We start from the raw sequence: 18,271 nt of genomic DNA on the forward strand, positions 1-18,271 counted from the left end.
GCTTTGCAGTGTGGGGAAAAACCAGAATTATACAATCCATTAATAAGTTTTTTAATAGTGAAGTCTCATAATAAGCTTCTAACTGCTTTTTCCCATTTTATTTTGAGGCTTTATTTTGAGGCTGCACCCAAGTAACAACTGCAATTAAACTGGTTTCATTTAGTTATTTAATTTAGGGATTTAATAATAATTTTCATTTATTTAGTCACCTAAAACGTATTTGATGATATTCAGATGAAGGCAAATACACATTCAAATTAGACTGCATACACATTTCAACTGGCTTAACAGACATTATTAAAACTTAAAAATTAAAAGAGACATAATGGAAACAAAACCTTGCACCTGCATTGTAATAAAAGAAATACCAGATCCAACTTCTATCAATGTGGAGCTTAGGATGTTATAAGCATGTCATAAGCATTTGAACTGCAAACTTACTGAGGCAAAATTCAGCATATGCCTACTGCTAACTGCATTACACAACGACAATACTTTGGGAAGGAAAGCATGCTTCTGTGGAGCATGGTCACTTCTGTCTCCTACTTCTGTGTAGAATCCCATTCATGCTGAATTTCTATTTGTTTAAGTAAAAATTTCAAAACAGTGTCCCCTACTATAAGGCCTATACTACACACTGAAGACACTTGCTACTTCCCATCAGCAGTAATCCTAGTTGCAGTAAGTAACATGAGTAACATGGCCTATTCCCTTTCCTTAGGAGGAGTGCTTTTGGCATAGAATATTTCAGTTATGGAGAGGCTTTTAATCATTGCCAATCTGTCTTCAAATATATGCACTGCTGTGTTTACATGAAAAAATGTATGGACAAAGACAAGTCTTAGAGTTTGAGCAAAAGAAAGAAGGTTGCTATCATTCTCACTGTCCACAAGAAATTGCTCTAAAGGTCTCAAACAACCTTAATTTTTGCACATATAACCCAAAGACAGCTACTAACTTGTAAAGAAATTTTTCAAACTTCCCAAGAGGGAGATAAGACAGCTGTCATGCCCAGTACAGCATTTTTGGTGATTTGTTTAGCTACAGTGGACTCAAACCAGGGGCACTAGGCAACTAGTCTGACAGAAATGACATCCAGAATTTGACACTATTTTATACAAGTTCCCATTTGAGAAAGCAAAGGACATTGCTGATCTAATCTGATGTGTGAGCTTTTGTGCCTGGAGAAGCAATGCCACAGCCTGTTGTATTACTTGGCTCCTGAAGGGCTTGTGGTCTCATTAGCATTTGTGCTGCATTAACAGCATCCAGATGTCAAGTGCTAAAGTGGGTGCATATTGCAACAAAAGGTCTAATCCAAATTATGTAGACATATCCAAATTCTCTTTACACTCACTAGGCTGAACAGAAGTACAGAGCAGCCACAGCAGCACACGGCTAGTGGTGAGGAATTGTTTGCTCTGTGCTACTTTACTATCAGTACCCAAGACAGATTTAAACAGGTCTCATATTTGGTTTACATAAACTGTCACCATTGCTAGAGAATTACACAAAGGTATGTAAATTGGAAGCTAAGATATATTCAATTCTTTTGGTCCTGGATAACGCACATGCCTTGTGCCTAGAATAGCTTTCTTCACACTTGAGCTCTTTGCATCTCAGCCTGGGACAATGTTTGAGGCAGATGTACAGCCAAATATGATGAAAGGGAGCATATCATCTGTGCTGCAGTGACCTAAAGACTGAAGAGCTGCTTCTGCAGACAGCTAGAAACATTAATTACAGTCAGGATGAGAAAAAAATTCTATCAGCTCTGAAGTGGAGCTCAGAAAATTTCATCCCTTTGCACAAGGAGGCTATTCCTCACACCAACAACAGAAACCTGAATTAGAAGCCTTACTAATTCCACAACTATTTGCTTACTAAAATATCTATATCTTGTATATCAATACAGATGTCCTACTGAAAACACGTGGATGAGAAACCATGGTGTTTAAAATACAGAAGACAAGTGACAACCCATGACAGAACAGCCTTTACCAGCTGTGCAATGCATCCTTTCAAGGTGTGCAGAGGACTGAGCCATGCCATTCGAGAGGTGGTTCTCCTTATGAGAAAGGGAGGAAATGAGCAGACTTACTGTGCAGGCTGGCTCCTGACCCAGAGGGCGCCCCTTTGGGGATGACAGGCATCAGGGCGTGCTGTATGGCCATCTCCCACATTCGCGCCACATCGACGCCCACACCGCTGCTGATAACGCTGTTATTCAGCGGAACGCTTGAGAGGCTGTCTACGTTTTCTCCAACGTAGTAGACTATATTTGCTGTGCTTATTTCAAAACAATGAGGATTGGCTCCTTGAGGCAGCAAAGTGAAAGTTTTTGCAGGATCCAGAGACAAAATTTCAGACAATGGGATCTCCTAAAATGAAAAAAATATTTTACTTTCTGTGCAAAGATTATCAACATAAAGAACTTCAGCATGAGCTTTATTTGATTAGTTTATGATATCGGTTGTTGCCTTTTACCACATGCTTCTTGTACAAACAAAAAGCCTCTTGTAACCGGAAACTCTGTGACACAGACAACTGTTGATGGTAAAATACTAAATGTTTCTTTCCAAGACTAAATAGAACTTTAATTATTTAAATGAACTTATCAAAGACAGTAGAGAGGTACCTTCAGAGAAAGAGCGGGGCCATCCATATATTAAGAAAACTCCTTTAGAAAATAAAACCTTGTTGACTTCTCAAACAAAAACTTTTCATTTCCACAACACACATCTCATAGGTCCTTGTGAGCTGATACCTTTCTGATCAGAGACTTGTTTTTGAAAAGCAAAACACACATACACAGCTTAAATAATAAAAAAAACCCAAAGAACCAAAAACTAGACAGAAGTTACACTATTATTGTACTTTTAGTAAGCATCAATTTAGCAATTTAGTCCTTATATTCTGCTGGTATGAAAAGAGGTTGAAAAATATTTCTTACTTTGTAATATTTGCTTCCAGTATCATTTTGAAAAAGTGTAATGCATTTGCTGTCCAGCCTCCAGTAGTGTCGCTTTCTCTGCAGTGAAAAACAAGTAAATTAATGAAATGTTCATTTTGCAAAAGCACCACTGCCAAAATGTTTCCTTAGTTTGAAGAGATGTACTGTGAACGATAAAAGACCCAATTACATGACAAGATTTTAATGAAAACTTTCTAATTGAATTTAGAATTTATAGACCTCTTCTTATGCTCTGCTATTTCAGGAATAGCTGTGTTAAAAATGTACAAGTTTTAAAAATTTAAAATTTCATTCTGTTGTCTGCATTACATTCAGCACAATTTGCTGATATGCATGATACTAATGCAATTGAAATTTCTTCTTGTATCCCTTCTAACACCCCAGTTCAATTTTGAAGGTCACATACTGAAGCCTTTATTCATTTTTTAGCAGGTTAGAATGAAAATAGGCCTTTTCTACACTAAACCTACTTTACAAAAGTCTCAATTCAACTGGCAGTAAGGTATCAGAGAAAGTGTAGCTGGGAAGTAAAGCTACTTTACAGAACCCCTTAACATTAGGTTTCACTTCCTTAAGAATGATTTTACATTTGGCTGCCTGTGATAATGCAATGGATTTATTTAGATGGTTTTTGCATGTTTTAACTGTCTCCTGTTTTCACAAGCAGTGCCAGTCCCAGTTATGGTACGTATTGGGACTTTAGGAATCATAAAAATTGCAAAAAATGCCTTACATGAGTGACTGTAAATTGTCCGAGTATTGTTAGAATTTGTTTCCATACTACAACATAACATTTAGTGGAAGACAGGTCTTCCGTGACATTTCTTACCAGTGTGTCCTTGCTTGTATAGTGAACCATCCAACCCTCCTTCATTACTGTGCTACTTCTCCTTTTTGTGTGCTTCACAGACTGTACCACTCTCATTAATGGAATATTGTTGCTGGTTGAAGGGCTTAAGAATAAATCATTAAAGGCTTTTAAAAAGAAGATAACTTTGGACAGAAAGAAAAAAAAACCTTTAAAATCAGAATACATGTATACACACACATAGAAAATATTCACATGTATTTTTATCATTGTTAGCCAACCTGGTTTGTACACTATTTTGTTTTGTCATTTAAATTATCTTGAGATTACAAAGAAAAAAGGCTGTAATGCTACACCAAGGGAACGTCAGAGACCTTCTGAAGGCTTACATACACTATTCCAAAATATTTCTAAAGATGAGCTAAGAAAATGGGCAAATGACTAGGGCCTTAGCTAGGCTGTGGGAGCACTGATCAAGCTTGTGCTATGCATGATTCAGAGCAGTACTTGATCTTGAATCTCTCACAACCTACACAGACACTGTCCATCAGATTACTGTCCTGTGATCTTGCCTGGGCTCAAACACACAATGGAGTGATGCCACCTTACAGAGTAGAAAACATGTCAGCTGCCCAGCTGCACACACCCTGGCCAGCCACAGCAGAGAATCTGCTGGAACCTCTCAGAGAAAGAGATTTAAGCTACTCTACGGTCAAAGACTAAAGGTGAAACCCAACTGCCTGGTAGGGTTTGCACACTGCAACTTTCTACCATTCAGCCAACACACAGCAAGCTGGGAAGCCATGGCAATGTGACAGCATGCCTGATAGCACCAGCAGATAAAATCTAGTAGTAACCAGAGGCAACCTAGCCCATCATCCTCGCTGTTAGAGTTAGCAACTCCTAAAGCAGATTCTGTGTAATGGAATATGGACTCAATCTGCTCAGTCCTAGACATGAATACTTGGCTGTTTCTGGCAGAAATTTAAACAGTGATGCTGCATTGTGAAAACAGAGCACAGAACTGCTTCTGTATTATGCCCTCCTAGCAAAGCTATTGGTGCAACAACTCCAAAAAAAAAGGGCTGACAGTGGTTAGGAAAAGAATAGTATGTTAAGTTCCCAAAGTTGTTGTGACTGTAGATGTCTGCAGGTGGCCCTGCTTCGCTGTAATGCATCCTGGAAATAAGCTTTATGAATTGTTAGTTTCCCATCAAAATGCAGAAAGCACTATCTGAAAGTTTAATTAAGTATATAACATATACTTAATATCTCTTTTCTGCCTAAAAATGATTTAACCATCTGCAATTTCTATTCAGTTATTCTTGTCTGTGCTGACAAGAGGTTTATTTTTTATTTGCCTTATATGGATCACTTAAAAAATATCCATGGATACACAAATTACCCTTAGAAATAAGTGCAGAGAGGTATTACTGGAGGAATCTCTCTTACATAAGTAAAACATGTACCTTAGTCATAAATGCTTTATTAGCACAATTGGGTATTTTAATTTTGAAAACTTGCAATGCTGTCTGCTTCATAAAACTTGGAAATTTGCAATGTTCTGTGACAATGATTTAGTGATCTAAGCACAGGCTCATATTCCAATGCTACAAGGTGTCTATATATCATACATATATCATCCCTATCTATGCAGATAAATATGGAAGTAGTTTACTGCTGCATGAAGTAAAACTGCATATTGTTGAAATGGATTGCCTTCTATTAGTGCAACAGGTGTATGACAGCAACACAGAAATAAGGGAACATAAATAAGAAATAAGAACATATTACTGAGAGAGACTCCCAACAAGCAAAATAAAAGAGGAAATTACAAGTCAAACAGACATGTTAAAGAAAAATGTTTTATAAGTTATAGATCCCTTGCATCAAGGAAATTACAGTTGAAATTTCTTTAATTCATTTTAAGTTCCCTAAATTTCCTCATTTATGTTCCTCATTTAGGTGCCTCATTAATTATAAGGAATAATCTCTATTTTTTCCATATTATTTAGACAGTTCCAATAAGTCAATGTTTCTTCTTAATTCACTTCTGAGGTACATTGCACAACTCAGTTCCTGTTTTCTTTCCTGAACAGTCATTTCAAAGCACTAATCTATTTTTTAATTTGCTTCAAATTACTACTTTAAGTTTGTCAAACTTTCCTTTTTAATAAAGGCATCTAAAAATACAAAAATCTAGATCCAAGTATGCCATAGCCACTTACACTTTTTGTTTATTTATCTAAATGTCAAGGCATTGCACTGTTAAACCAGGGAAAGAATGCCTTGGAAATTAAGTAAACAATAAATAAATATTTTACTAGTAATTATGCACAAATAGTTTCACATAATTTTCATATGAGAACAGACCTGTAAGAACTATTTTTGCATAAGTTTTCAAATGCCACTTCAACTTGACAATAAAGCTTCTCTTAAATTACAAATGCATATAATCAGTGAAGCAGTCTCAGTACACTTCACCAGCATTCCCCATTCTAAATGAGTGAGAACAGTGACTTTGTACATTCCCCCTTGAGCCCTAGACGTGATTTGTACAAACAAATACAAAGGAAGATGGAAGGAACACTCACTGCCCAGCTCACCTGATCATCCTGTTAGATTCATCGTGATCCAGATCAGCATCCTGCATTTCTCCATTGTCACTATGGCATCCTGTCATTGACATCTCTGAATCATGAGCCATAGATTCTTCCATGTCATCTATAAAGCCACTGTTTCTTTCACTGTCATTGTCATCACTCCCTTCTTCCATGACCACATCAGACTCAGCCCCAGGACTAAGAAGGTCTGGAATACCATTTCTCAAGTTATTATCTAAAAACATGTGATACTCCAACTACAACATCTTGGCACATTTTAAGCTTCCAAAAAACTCAAGTTCTCTTTGCAAGTCTATTGCCTGCATCTAGACAATATAGGTAGACAATTACTTATCACATGAACTGTATATTCCTTTGCACAGGAACAGAGTTTTCTGTGAAGCCTGCACAAAACAGCACAATCATCAATATCACTGAAACACTGCTCCCTGCCATTAGAAAAGAAATACTAAACAAGCACCAAAACTAAAGTCTTAGGGTTTAGCTGATTTGACTGTGGCATAGCATTAATAGCACCATCCATCTTACATTTAAATTACATTTAACTTTCCTGTTTCCAAATTAAATATGCCCAAGCAAGATCAGAGTAAGAAACAATTTTTTGTTGCATTGTTGCTTGTGAATGGATTTATTTGGAATATAAAATCATTAGTTCAGTCAGACAGCATTGCTTTCTCTGGGATCTTGCAATGTTTCAGAAATTTGAAGTAAGGTTAAAATCACATGGAACGCATCAAATAGTTTCTCCTAGCAACTTTTGCCTAATTGTGTGGAGGAAGGTTCTTGACAGCCAGTGCAGGCAATGTAACACAGGAAGAAGCACATTGAATTGTCTGACAGAAAAATGATTGGAATTGATGGCATTTCACTGAAATTAGAAGGGCACATCAGAAAAGTTTGTTTTCATGTACAGTAGTCTTAAGATATTTGGATATAAACTACTGATGTGTGATTAAGAGACACACACTTCATCTCTAGCAGAACCAGTCATTCAGTCATAAATGATACTCCACAGTGCAAAGCTCTCTCTCTCTGTTATTCCTACAACACTTTTAAAATATCTATTTTTAATAAACCTACAATCAGTTAAAAATAACTCCTTACATTTTGTATATAATGCATTTACTAAAGAGACCACACTTGAAATTTCATTACTCAACTCTTCTTTCACTTACTATTTTAGGGAAGATGCATCACACAGCAGATGGACAAAATGACAGATACTGTATTTTGTTTATTAAGTTTGAAAATAATGTGAACCAAATTACTGAGGAAATACAAATGGGATACAAGATAAAATTGCCTTTGCTAATCACAGGCACCCTCTATCAATCATTCAGGGCACACAATTCAGAGTACTATGAGGATTCTATGTATACCATACTAAGAATATTATTTGGTGTATAAAAGCCAAGTTCTATAAATTTTAAGATTGCCATCTTCAAGGAATATACTTGGAATAAGCCCAGAATATGTGTTCTCAGCCCAAGTGATTCTACACAAGCTGTCCTGAGACAAACTATCACTTCCCATGAGCTCAGCATCAGATTCACTTGTCAGGAGGAAAGTTCAAACAAAAGTAGCGTGCTGCTTGTGAAGCAAAGGTGGGGAGAGGGCAGGGGGGGTGTGTTGTAGGGATGAAATACACCTACCTCAGATGGAAAGTGGGAATTTGGAGGAGTAATTCAGAAACAAGTGTAAATTTTGTTCATTTAGTTATATTGTGCAGAAACAAAACTTATGTTCCTTCCTGTCTTTTCACATCACTTTAGATCAATAGCTCCTCTCTAAAACTGCATCTATGTGGAAAAATGGTTATCATTTATGAGCAGATTTAGTTACTTTCTCTGACTACAAATCTCAGGGCAAACTTTACACTCCTATCAATGGAACATTGTTGCACTCCTGAAGAAATAGTTGTGTTGTGCGATGGTTGATGGTTAAGTGAGGTATAAATGGTGCAACACTAAAATGGTTAAGTGAGGTATAAATGGGGCAAGACTAAAAAAAAGAAAAAAAACAGTGACTCCAAGAATCCAATGAGAGGTGCATCAGAAAGGACATTCAACAGGAAGACATCATCTACTTTCCAGAAAATCATGCACTTTGTCACATCTCAAGTGGAATACTTAGTACCTGTAGGAATTTTCCTATTAAACATAAAAACTTCATAGTGATAGAGTAACACTACTATGAGAAATACTGTGAAAAATATTAGTTAATGTTCCTAATTTTGGAATTTCTTGATATGTCTTCAATAAAGTAGACCACTGATTTAAAGGAAAAAGAAGGCATCATAAGGTAATAATTAACCTCAGAAGCAGTTTAGGCTGACAACACAGTAATATAGATTAGAAAGTGAGCACTTTACCACATTTCTCATTCCCTTATCACACAGGAAAGTGATATTTTCAAGGCAATCAACAACTCATCTACAGCCACTCCTTTTTTTCCAGTACTGTCTGTCAAGCCTACCCATACACCCTTATACTTAACTCAAACACCAGCAGCACATGCATGGGAAGATCAGCAGATAGTCAAGACCTGATTTGTGGCAACTGGTATGATTAGTTTTATGCCACCAGTGAATGGCAGATTTTTTTTCTGAAGGGCATTCCTAGTCCTTGTAGGTGTGTTTTTCCTTCTCAGGAAGATCATCCATAACCACTTTTTTCTCCACTCCCAATGAAAGAAAATGTTGCACTTCTAGCTGACAGGTGAGCACCAACTTCTCACATGCTTGGCTTTCCTCTGGCATTCTGCATTTACCAGGTGTTATCACGGGGCCATTTTGCTGCTGACACCACCTCTGTGGCAGAGCTTAGCCTGTCTGCCAGTGCCCCCTATTTGGAAGAAACCCTCCTAAAGGATGGTGTATAAGCTACTCGCAGCATTCCTCCCACACTTCATCTTCGACATACAACAGAAATATTGCACAGGAAAGGCCACTCCCAAGCAATGGAAAAATGTGTGTTTGTACACATCACAGTTTTACATTTCTTTTGTTTAACTGATGGTTGAAACAATGACAGGAGCAATTGTTAACGCAACTTACCTCCATTAATGGCAACTTCCCCCAGGCAGTTATTTGGCACTTTCGGAGCACAGCGTTTGTGACAGTTGAATCTACAGTCTGATAAGTGAAAAAGGGAAACAGCCAAATTATTTCTTTTTCTGTGACACAACTATATTTTCCCTGCTACCCAGCCTATAGCTATTAGGCCCTATCTCACTAATACAAGTCGTATGTTCAGAGAGTGTGCACTAGCCCGGCTCAATGCTGCCTGTCAGTGGAAGGGACAGGATGAAGATGCTAGAAACACATTTCTGAGGGGAAAAAATGCCTTTCCAAGGGTAGCTGGGTACAGCAGCACTACAGCAGCCAAAGTGGTGCTCAGCTCATCTAGGCAAGTGATGAGGAGACACAAATGCCTGGCTCCAAAGCCAGAGCTGCCTTTCCAGTGAAAGAAGCAGAATGGGCTGCAGTGTATCAGCTGCAGTTTAAGGAACTGACTACATAGGAAATACTGATGACTGAAAATTGAAACAGGAGAACCCTAGCCAACAATTTTCAGTGAGAAAATTTTTCTTTTTTTATATCACAAGGCAACTTCTGGACAGCTTCCAACTACGGGTTACTTCAGTCCTTTCCCTATTTTTCAATTTTTTTTTTTTTTTACTCCTTTCTTATGTGTAAGTTCCACTTCATTATATGTCATGGGAATTGTTTTCTTTTGGCTTATGAACACATTTTACCTAAACTAAGACCTGTAAGTAACTAACACACCAGGAAAACCAGAGACAGAAAGAAAAAAAAATTCTAAGGCTGTCCATACCTTGCAATTATTTAAGATTGATCCAAACACCAACTAGAGGTACAGGAGTGCCAAAATACAGATAAATATTATTTTTTTAATTAGGTTAATATTTGCTTAGATCACCAGAATTCAAAATGAACTGAAATAGGTGAAGCTTTGATAGATATTTTATTTTAGTTAAATTGCATCAGAATCACACCTTAAGTTAAATTAATGCAACTTTGAATTTTGCAGAGTTTAAAGAAGTAGCACAAAGTATACTGATTAATTTTATGATAGTTATTATTTATTCTAATAGAAGGAAGGTGATTTTAAGCCTCCATTAGCCACCATTCCAACCCCATAGCATGCACAATGCTTTGTATTTACAGGCTAAGGCTGGCCAAGGTGAGCCAGCAATCCAAGGGGCCTGACTCACTTCAGCACCTACTAAGGTATACAATGTCATGACACTTGAGAGCACGTTAGTCACACTGAAAAAATGTGGGTTTAAATTCTCATATAACCCCATCCTATTTTACTTCCATTACAACTTCCCCAAAGCACTGAGCTGCTGAGGCTCAGGCATATGCTTCTTCAATTTACACACAGGACTTTAGTAGATCAACAACAATGAAGATAAGAATATAGTCCATTATGTTAACTATTCTCCTGTGAGCACAGGTTCCCCTATGCCAAATACAAGATCATTTACACCTGAATGAAAAATGTGAGCTATTGCACATACACCAAAGGGTAAGAATGAACAGCCACGCAGCCAGCTCCTACAGAACACCAATTACTGTAATTTTGACTGCAGCTTAATCCAGTGTAATTGTACATGTGCCTACACGCAGACAGTTTAGTGAGGAAATCATGAATAAGGCTACATAGCAACCACTCAAACACTAATTCATTAATTTTATTATGCTTAGCTTTTATGTTCCTAAAGGACATTTACTTACCTTTGCACTGCAAACCCTGTCTAAAAAGCCCTTTGAGAAGTTTCTTGCAGTACTGGCAAACTGTTGGACGTGTGTAGGAGTGGATGACAAAAGTATGAGGCACTTTAACTTTAGACAGTAAAATCTTGTCCAGTTGAATAGGCCGTCCAATGTAGGACTGTGAATTCGACCTCTTCTCTCGCCCCGTGTATGATTCTGATGGTGTCTTTTGCTGTAAAATACATAAAAAGGAGCTTTGTATTCATTTTGTAAAGACTATCATATTCATATATTCCCTCTCTTCAATAACACTGTCATATGTGATAAAAAGTCATGTAAGTGCCTTTGAACACTAATAGAACATGCATCATGCCTCTCTCGAACTGCTTTTGAAAAATTTGGATGCTATTGAACACCTTTGCCAACACTACTATCATATACTTTGAGTTGTAACTGAAACAGGTTTTTATAAAAAAAATTAATCAAAATTAAAATGCTCACCAAAATTTCTTAGAAAAGCATTTTACATTGATAAAACCATTTTTACCTCTTATTTTCTATTTTACACCAAAAGTAATTTTTGAAGGCTGTATTTTTTGTATAAACTTTAAAAAATTATTACGTTACTCTGTATGCATTGTAGCTAAATTATAGAAAAACTGTTTCTTTATAATTTTTGCTACTGCTAACCTTACTACATTTAGATTATGCACAATAGATCACAACAGGTATTTAAAGGTGTGTGTGTGCATATATACACACACACCCTTTTAAATACCTATTATGTGTGTGTGTATATATATATATATATATATATATATATATATGTGAGACATACAGTTTAAGGCATGAAATCCAAAGAATTTCTGGAATAAATGAGTTACCATATTTTCTCTATTAAATTTAGATGTACTTATGATAATTAACCCAGAAAACTAACTCGCCTAGAAAACTGCTTTCTTCTAATACATGCTGTTGAGAAACAACCAAACTACACCCACAATTAACACTGAAAGGAGAAAAAAAAGAGAAAATGCAGCTTGATTATTTAAAACACCTTCTCATTATCATCCACAAATAATCAGATAACTGAACACCAGAAAACAAATCACTCAGAATGAGCCTGCACTGTTCAAAAACTGTAGTAGATGAAGCTTCACGTAGACATTAACTTGAAACACTGCTCAGATTCAAACACATAATGCTATAGAAATTCCTCCATCTGATTACTATTTTCCAGTCATGAAAATATAGAAAAATACATTTTTGTATGCTTCTATCTTTTGGAGTAAAGAGGAATTGAGAAGCCATTTTAATGGTAGAAGAACCTAAGGAATTAGTTTCCAGCTTTGCCTTCAGTGTGTATTTGCCATGGGGGAAAATAAATTTCTTCCTTACAAAGTTCATAAAGATTTCTTGCTGCAAAGATGAATTCTTTGATTATACTGTAGAATTAGGTGTCTTTTCCAAGAGGCATAAAGATCCACTGCACTAATAGTCCTTTCAAATAAAGGAAAAATATGCAAAATACATTGTATGAGCCAGGTACATATGGCCACCACAAAAAAACTAGATTGAAAGAAAAAAGCATCTGTCTTTTCTTTATCACAAATAAAATTGGAAAAATTCTGAGTACGTAGTCTGATATTATGGGTTTATTACTTCCTGAGGTTTAAATCTTCATGCTCTGCAAAGCACTTGTGCATATTAAAAAAATCCAAACAATTAATTAGTCTCAATTTGAGACAACATTTCTTCCATATTTATTACCTACTAATAAAATTTGCCTAATATTTCTAAGGCAGATTGCACTAAGTTTTATGGAGTCAACATGGACAGGCTGCAAAACGGAAGGCAGAAGACCATCAGGACAGAAGAACGAGCCACATATTCTGCACAAACTGCATTGCTCAGCTAGTAGGAGCCGGCTGGAAATTACAGCCCTCAGTGTCTGTGGACAGGGCAAAGCTCACAAGGAGCAGTGAGAAACAGAAGTGCAGTTCTGACAGTTTTACGCCTGTGTAGAATAGAAACAATTTTGGTCCAGACTGATGCTACCTCATAGTCCTACTTCAGTGCCTTACAAGTTACAGCCTCAACCCTACCCTATGACCAGAAAGTTAGCCCTGAGTTTGCTCTTCAGCGTCCACAAGAAGAGTTTTACTTGCGACATACTACAATTTAATGTACATATTTTCTTTTTGAATTAAAAAAATCCGAAAGGATTCTTACTTCTAATCACTACTTGCAATGGACATTTGGTGGACATGTAGTGATGCTAGTCTCTTAAAATGAAGTTTAACTGAAAAGGAGTGAGACAATAAAAGCAATCATTAGAACTCTTTTCCTTACATAATGTCACTGCAACAAACTAATATTTCAGTTTACCATTCTTATCACTAGAGCTATTTCTTGACAAACTTACCCTTGCCTGCAGTAAAAGTGATCCAAATATCTCCTAATGCTATAATCTCTCTTAAAATCCCGACTAATATAATCTAAATTAAACCTATTTTCTATGATCACTCTTTGTCTTAATTTTCCAAATTACTGCCTAATCAAAAATTATTTTGGCAACCGAATACTGCAAAGTCCAAATTATTTATACCTAGGTGACTTCATGCTTAAAGGATTTTAGAAAACTGGTTTGGCTGTTTTCCTCACCAAATGCCTTGCAGATTTTAGAAATTTCAGCAGTGTCGCTGAAATGTACTGAGACTAATCTTGGGCAGTTATGATTAACAGAGAGAGACGGCCTTCCCTACAGCTTTGGCTCCGACCTAGATGTCTGATCAAATCTCAGGTGTGGTACAGTACAAGTATGGAGCAAAATATTTGCTTTTTTTGCTCAGATTGATGGCAAATTTTTCAGTTTTAATGTGCTAGTGTATGTTTCTGAGAAAATGTCAGGTTGAACAAAAAGTGAATTCCAGATGCTCTACATTGAGTTGATTGTTTCTGAGATAACTCTGAAACAGTTACTCATCATACCATCAGCCTTGATCAAATAGAATTATGATTAATAAAGCTTTTGTTGTGTTGTTTGGTAGGGTTCTTTTCTCAAAATTTGTATTAGTCAATTCACAGTTATAATTTCTGAAATAATTACTTCAAGTCTCATTTCACATGGCTGCAAAGCTGTGTTCCTGAACAGACAAATAACTAAGCTTTTGTTAGTAATTCGTAAGTGTTCTCTACAGCTCAAGCAGTAATGGATACTAAACAAAACATAAAACTCTGGAAAACCTACTGCTAGATGTTAGTCTTCAAGTCAAATTTATAGAGAAAAGTATTTCAGCTTTCCTTTGCCATTCCACAAGTGCTGGGCTGCTATGTGCCAGCACCGTAGCACACCATGTAAGGCACCAGCAATTCTCAACTTACAGTGACTTAAGGTCAAGAAGTAAAGGCAAGTTTCACCTTCTCCCATGCTAGAAAGGACATCAGAATTCATGGATCTGGTCTCACTCCTGTATGCCCAGTCCTGATATGCCTGACTCCATTCCCTCCCTCTTGCAGCCAGAGGCAATGTGCCCCTGGGTCCCACTCAAAGGTAGCAGGGGAAGGGAAGCTGCTGACAGATAACTCATGGCAGCAGCAGCTGGAGCATCTCCCACACCCTCTGATGACTGACTGATTAGCTGGAGCACCTCCTCTCTCTTGCCAGATAAGCTTCTCCTCCCAACACTCTCCGAAAGTCCTGTCAAGATCCCTCAACTCTAACTTCCAGCACTCTCAGCATCAGATGCCACAATGTTAAGCCCCTGAAAGCATAGGAAACCAGGAACTATACTATTTTCACTGGAAAAGCAAGAATCTCCTCCACAAAGCATCTCCTCCTTCAGCTGGTGTGTCTGGTTTGTTAGAAAGATAAATGAGTTTTTCCTGGTAGCCAGCCAGACTACTGACTCAGCAAGTCTGGAAACTTCCCAGGAAATGATTGCTTAACCAGATTACACCATGGAAACTAACAGCCTGCACAGTTCCAAATACTAAATAGTCCTTTAGAACAATCATCCCAGCAAGGTACTCTATACTTTAAGAGCTCAAGAGTATGATTTTTCAAGTGACAACAAACACCAAGAAATGTGTGTATATGCTGAATACTGGACGGTCCGACCAAGCCAGTGACACTGATCACATCCAGACACTTCAATAATGTTTTAACTCTGACAATATGTAATAGAATCCAGTTTGCTTACTCTTACTTTGGGGAAAAAAAGAAAACGTTTAGGTTTTTTTTGGTTTTTTAATTCCAAAAAGGCAGATGTGCCAATCTTTTCCCCAACATGGGGCATTTCTCACGACTTTTATTTAACTGATGGCTTGCTTCTTCGTCTTCTTGTTTAATTTCTTTGAATTTTTGGAATACATTGAAGCCCCTCATGTGAGTTCTGGTGAGCTTTGTTGAAAGCTACTAGAAGGCACAACAATTTGTCTAATTAGCCAGAAGCACAAAATCATTGTACAGTCATTGCAGGAAGAAGACAATCCCCCAAAGGTAAAAATAGCTCAGCAGATCTTTCCTGTCTTTTCTACCTTGTCCAAATACACTGCAAAATTACACTGCAATTAAGAAACTGAAATAAATACTGACTTCCCCACCAATGGATTAAGCTGTTCCTATTACCTGGATGAGTTTGACCATCATGCTGCATTCACATCTATTCCTTCCAGGCACAGAAGTGAAAGAAACTGTAGGGAGATGCTGAAGGGACTAACGGGAAGCAATAAAAGCTGACTGCTTGGACCCTGTGGGCTCTTGGAAACAAAGACAAGGACCAGCTCTGCAATCCAGCTGCATGGACTAGTCTAAAAGATAAGAGAGACTGCTATTTGCCTCACCCCTTTTAAAAGGTTTTGACAGTCCCACTAAATACATCCCAGGGATTCTGAAAAGCTTTACCAAAACATTCATGTTCTGTAAGAGCCAGAAAGCAACTACTTCCATTTTGGCAAATCATGCTTGTGGAAACATGCTCAAGTCAGTAACCTTCACTCAGAAGAGATCAGGCCACACAACCTATACTCTACTAAATATTTGGGTTTTTTCCAAAACTTACACAAAGAAGTGCTAACCTTTTGCAGGCTCAACATCTAAGACGTGTTGCAACATTATTCCTGTAGTTTACACTGAGATATTCAATCAGAAATAACAAAAGTATTCCTACAATATTGAAATGTTTGCCTCAACAAAAGAATAAATTTTCACAATCTAGGGATTTTTATTTACTTGGACAACAGAGAAAACTGATGTCTATTTTAAAAAAAACAAACAGCAGTAACTGTTTGGATGAAGTTTCATTTATAGTGTTGAAACAGACTTGTTGAAACATGCATTTCCTTCCCATATTAAAGGCAGAGGATAAAGCCTTAATACGTTCACACACAATTTCCTCACAGGAAGCTACTGTCAAGTGAGATGCTAGATATCTATGTAACCACAGGAACTCTGTTTTTAATGCAATGCAAATGTTGACTTTCTTTTACAAATTAAACTATGTGACTGCAATTAAGTGAATTCAAAGAAACAAATCTTCAGTTAAATATACTGAAATACCACACTTAGACTGCAATCAACTGTGTTGTCTTTCAAGGCTTCTTGCACTCCTCTCCAAGTCAAGTGTATGATTTAAAGCCACAAGCACCACAGTTAGATAGCTATGGTCTGAAAAACATTTCACTTTCCCATGTGTAAACACATCAAAGAACTGACTTCAGTACAAGCTGTTTAATATTAAACTATCCACAGATGGCTATTATTATATACACTGTTCTTCTACTCAGACATCAATAGCAGCAGACAGTGGTTTGAATGCTCTGTCTGTAACCTGCCTTATTTTGGAAAGTACCAATAGAAGATTACTGGGTTTCAGGAGGCATTGTAGGACTATGCTGACTCCTCAGAACCAGGGGGTTCCCAAAACAAAAGCCCTTTCTTTTCGGATTTGCTAGTACCAGCAGCCACAGTAAGATTTACATGGCACAAAGCTTTTTGTCCAGCATGTTACAGACACAAGTTCATTAAAAAATATTAGGTTTATTTTGATCTTGTATCATGTACTTCATTTAAGTATATTAATTAATAAGTTATTTCCATGGAAGTATCATGCAGTATTAGAAGGCCCACATCAGAAGCCAGACCTGGCAGCTTCGTTATGCTTGCTGAATAAAGCTAATAAAAAGGGGAGACAAAGCACACATGATGACTCAAAGGTATCACAGCCAAATTATAGTTCAATACAAAACCCTTAAGATAGTCTTTGCACTACTCTGATTTATCCTACCATATAAAATCTTGGGGTTTTTCCCCCGCCTGTATAAATGTGTCCCATCTGTCACTGTCTACATACCATCCTTACCAAATCAGGGATAACTGACATGTCTTTAGGCTTAACCATAGACACTGGTTTGGAAAGTTTTGGGTCTGGACAGAGGAGATATAGACAAACCTACTAGGTGAGGCCTGCAGTAAGTTTGGGGGCAGTACTATGATACCAAAACAAAATAACAAGATAATATATTAGAAGGGAGGGCAAGCACCATTGAACACACCTAGACCAGGTAATGGGAGATAAAAGCTTGTGCTGATTCCAATTATTCCTCAAAATAATGTTTTGACATCTTTTACCAATCCACAATAACCCAAATAATCATGAATGATGTCTCAGAGATACAACAGGGAAGTGAAATGTGTGCTGCAGCATTTGGCAATTTTCAATACTGCTAGTACTTAGAAACTACAAGAACCTAGCTCCTAATTTTCCTTAGATGTACCACTTTGAATATCATAGATATGCAACACTTCAAGAGAATTACATTTGAAATACTTCTTGATTTTGACTTTTAATTTGTTTAACTATTTTAAGTTATTGTAAAAAGGCAAGAAAATTTAAAAATACATAAAAGATTGTGGAATTAATCAAAATTCCTATATTCAATTTTCAGTGTCTGATTCACTGAGCTCTCGATTCTTAGTTCTGTTTAGTGCATGACCCTGCATTCACCTGATGCATTTGGCACTAATCAGTTCAATTACTCAAAGCCTCTATTTCACCTTCTATTATTTTTAAATAAACTCTAGATTTTGGAGCAAAAATCCAGGAGCTCTATCTTTAGGGGTT

The 18,271-nt window shown here is 37.0% G+C and overlaps 1 protein-coding gene across 2 annotated transcripts in view; it reads right to left on the reverse strand.

Moving 5' to 3' along the window:
* Positions 1-18,271, reverse strand: part of PRKD1 (protein kinase D1) — a 116,046-nt gene that overhangs the window by 18,488 nt on the left and 79,287 nt on the right. For both annotated transcript variants that reach the window (XM_058806284.1, XM_058806283.1), the window contains 6 exons: positions 11,169-11,379; positions 9,462-9,539; positions 6,389-6,593; positions 3,804-3,927; positions 2,954-3,031; positions 2,102-2,381 (listed from right to left, as the gene is read on the reverse strand). In XM_058806284.1, coding sequence (XP_058662267.1) covers positions 2,102-2,381; positions 2,954-3,031; positions 3,804-3,927; positions 6,389-6,593; positions 9,462-9,539; positions 11,169-11,379 — 976 coding nt within the window. The remainder of the gene's footprint in view (positions 1-2,101; positions 2,382-2,953; positions 3,032-3,803; positions 3,928-6,388; positions 6,594-9,461; positions 9,540-11,168; positions 11,380-18,271) is intronic.

The sequence above is a fragment of the Ammospiza caudacuta genome, chromosome 6, assembly GCF_027887145.1.
Source record: "Ammospiza caudacuta isolate bAmmCau1 chromosome 6, bAmmCau1.pri, whole genome shotgun sequence".
Lineage (NCBI taxonomy): Eukaryota > Metazoa > Chordata > Aves > Passeriformes > Passerellidae > Ammospiza > Ammospiza caudacuta.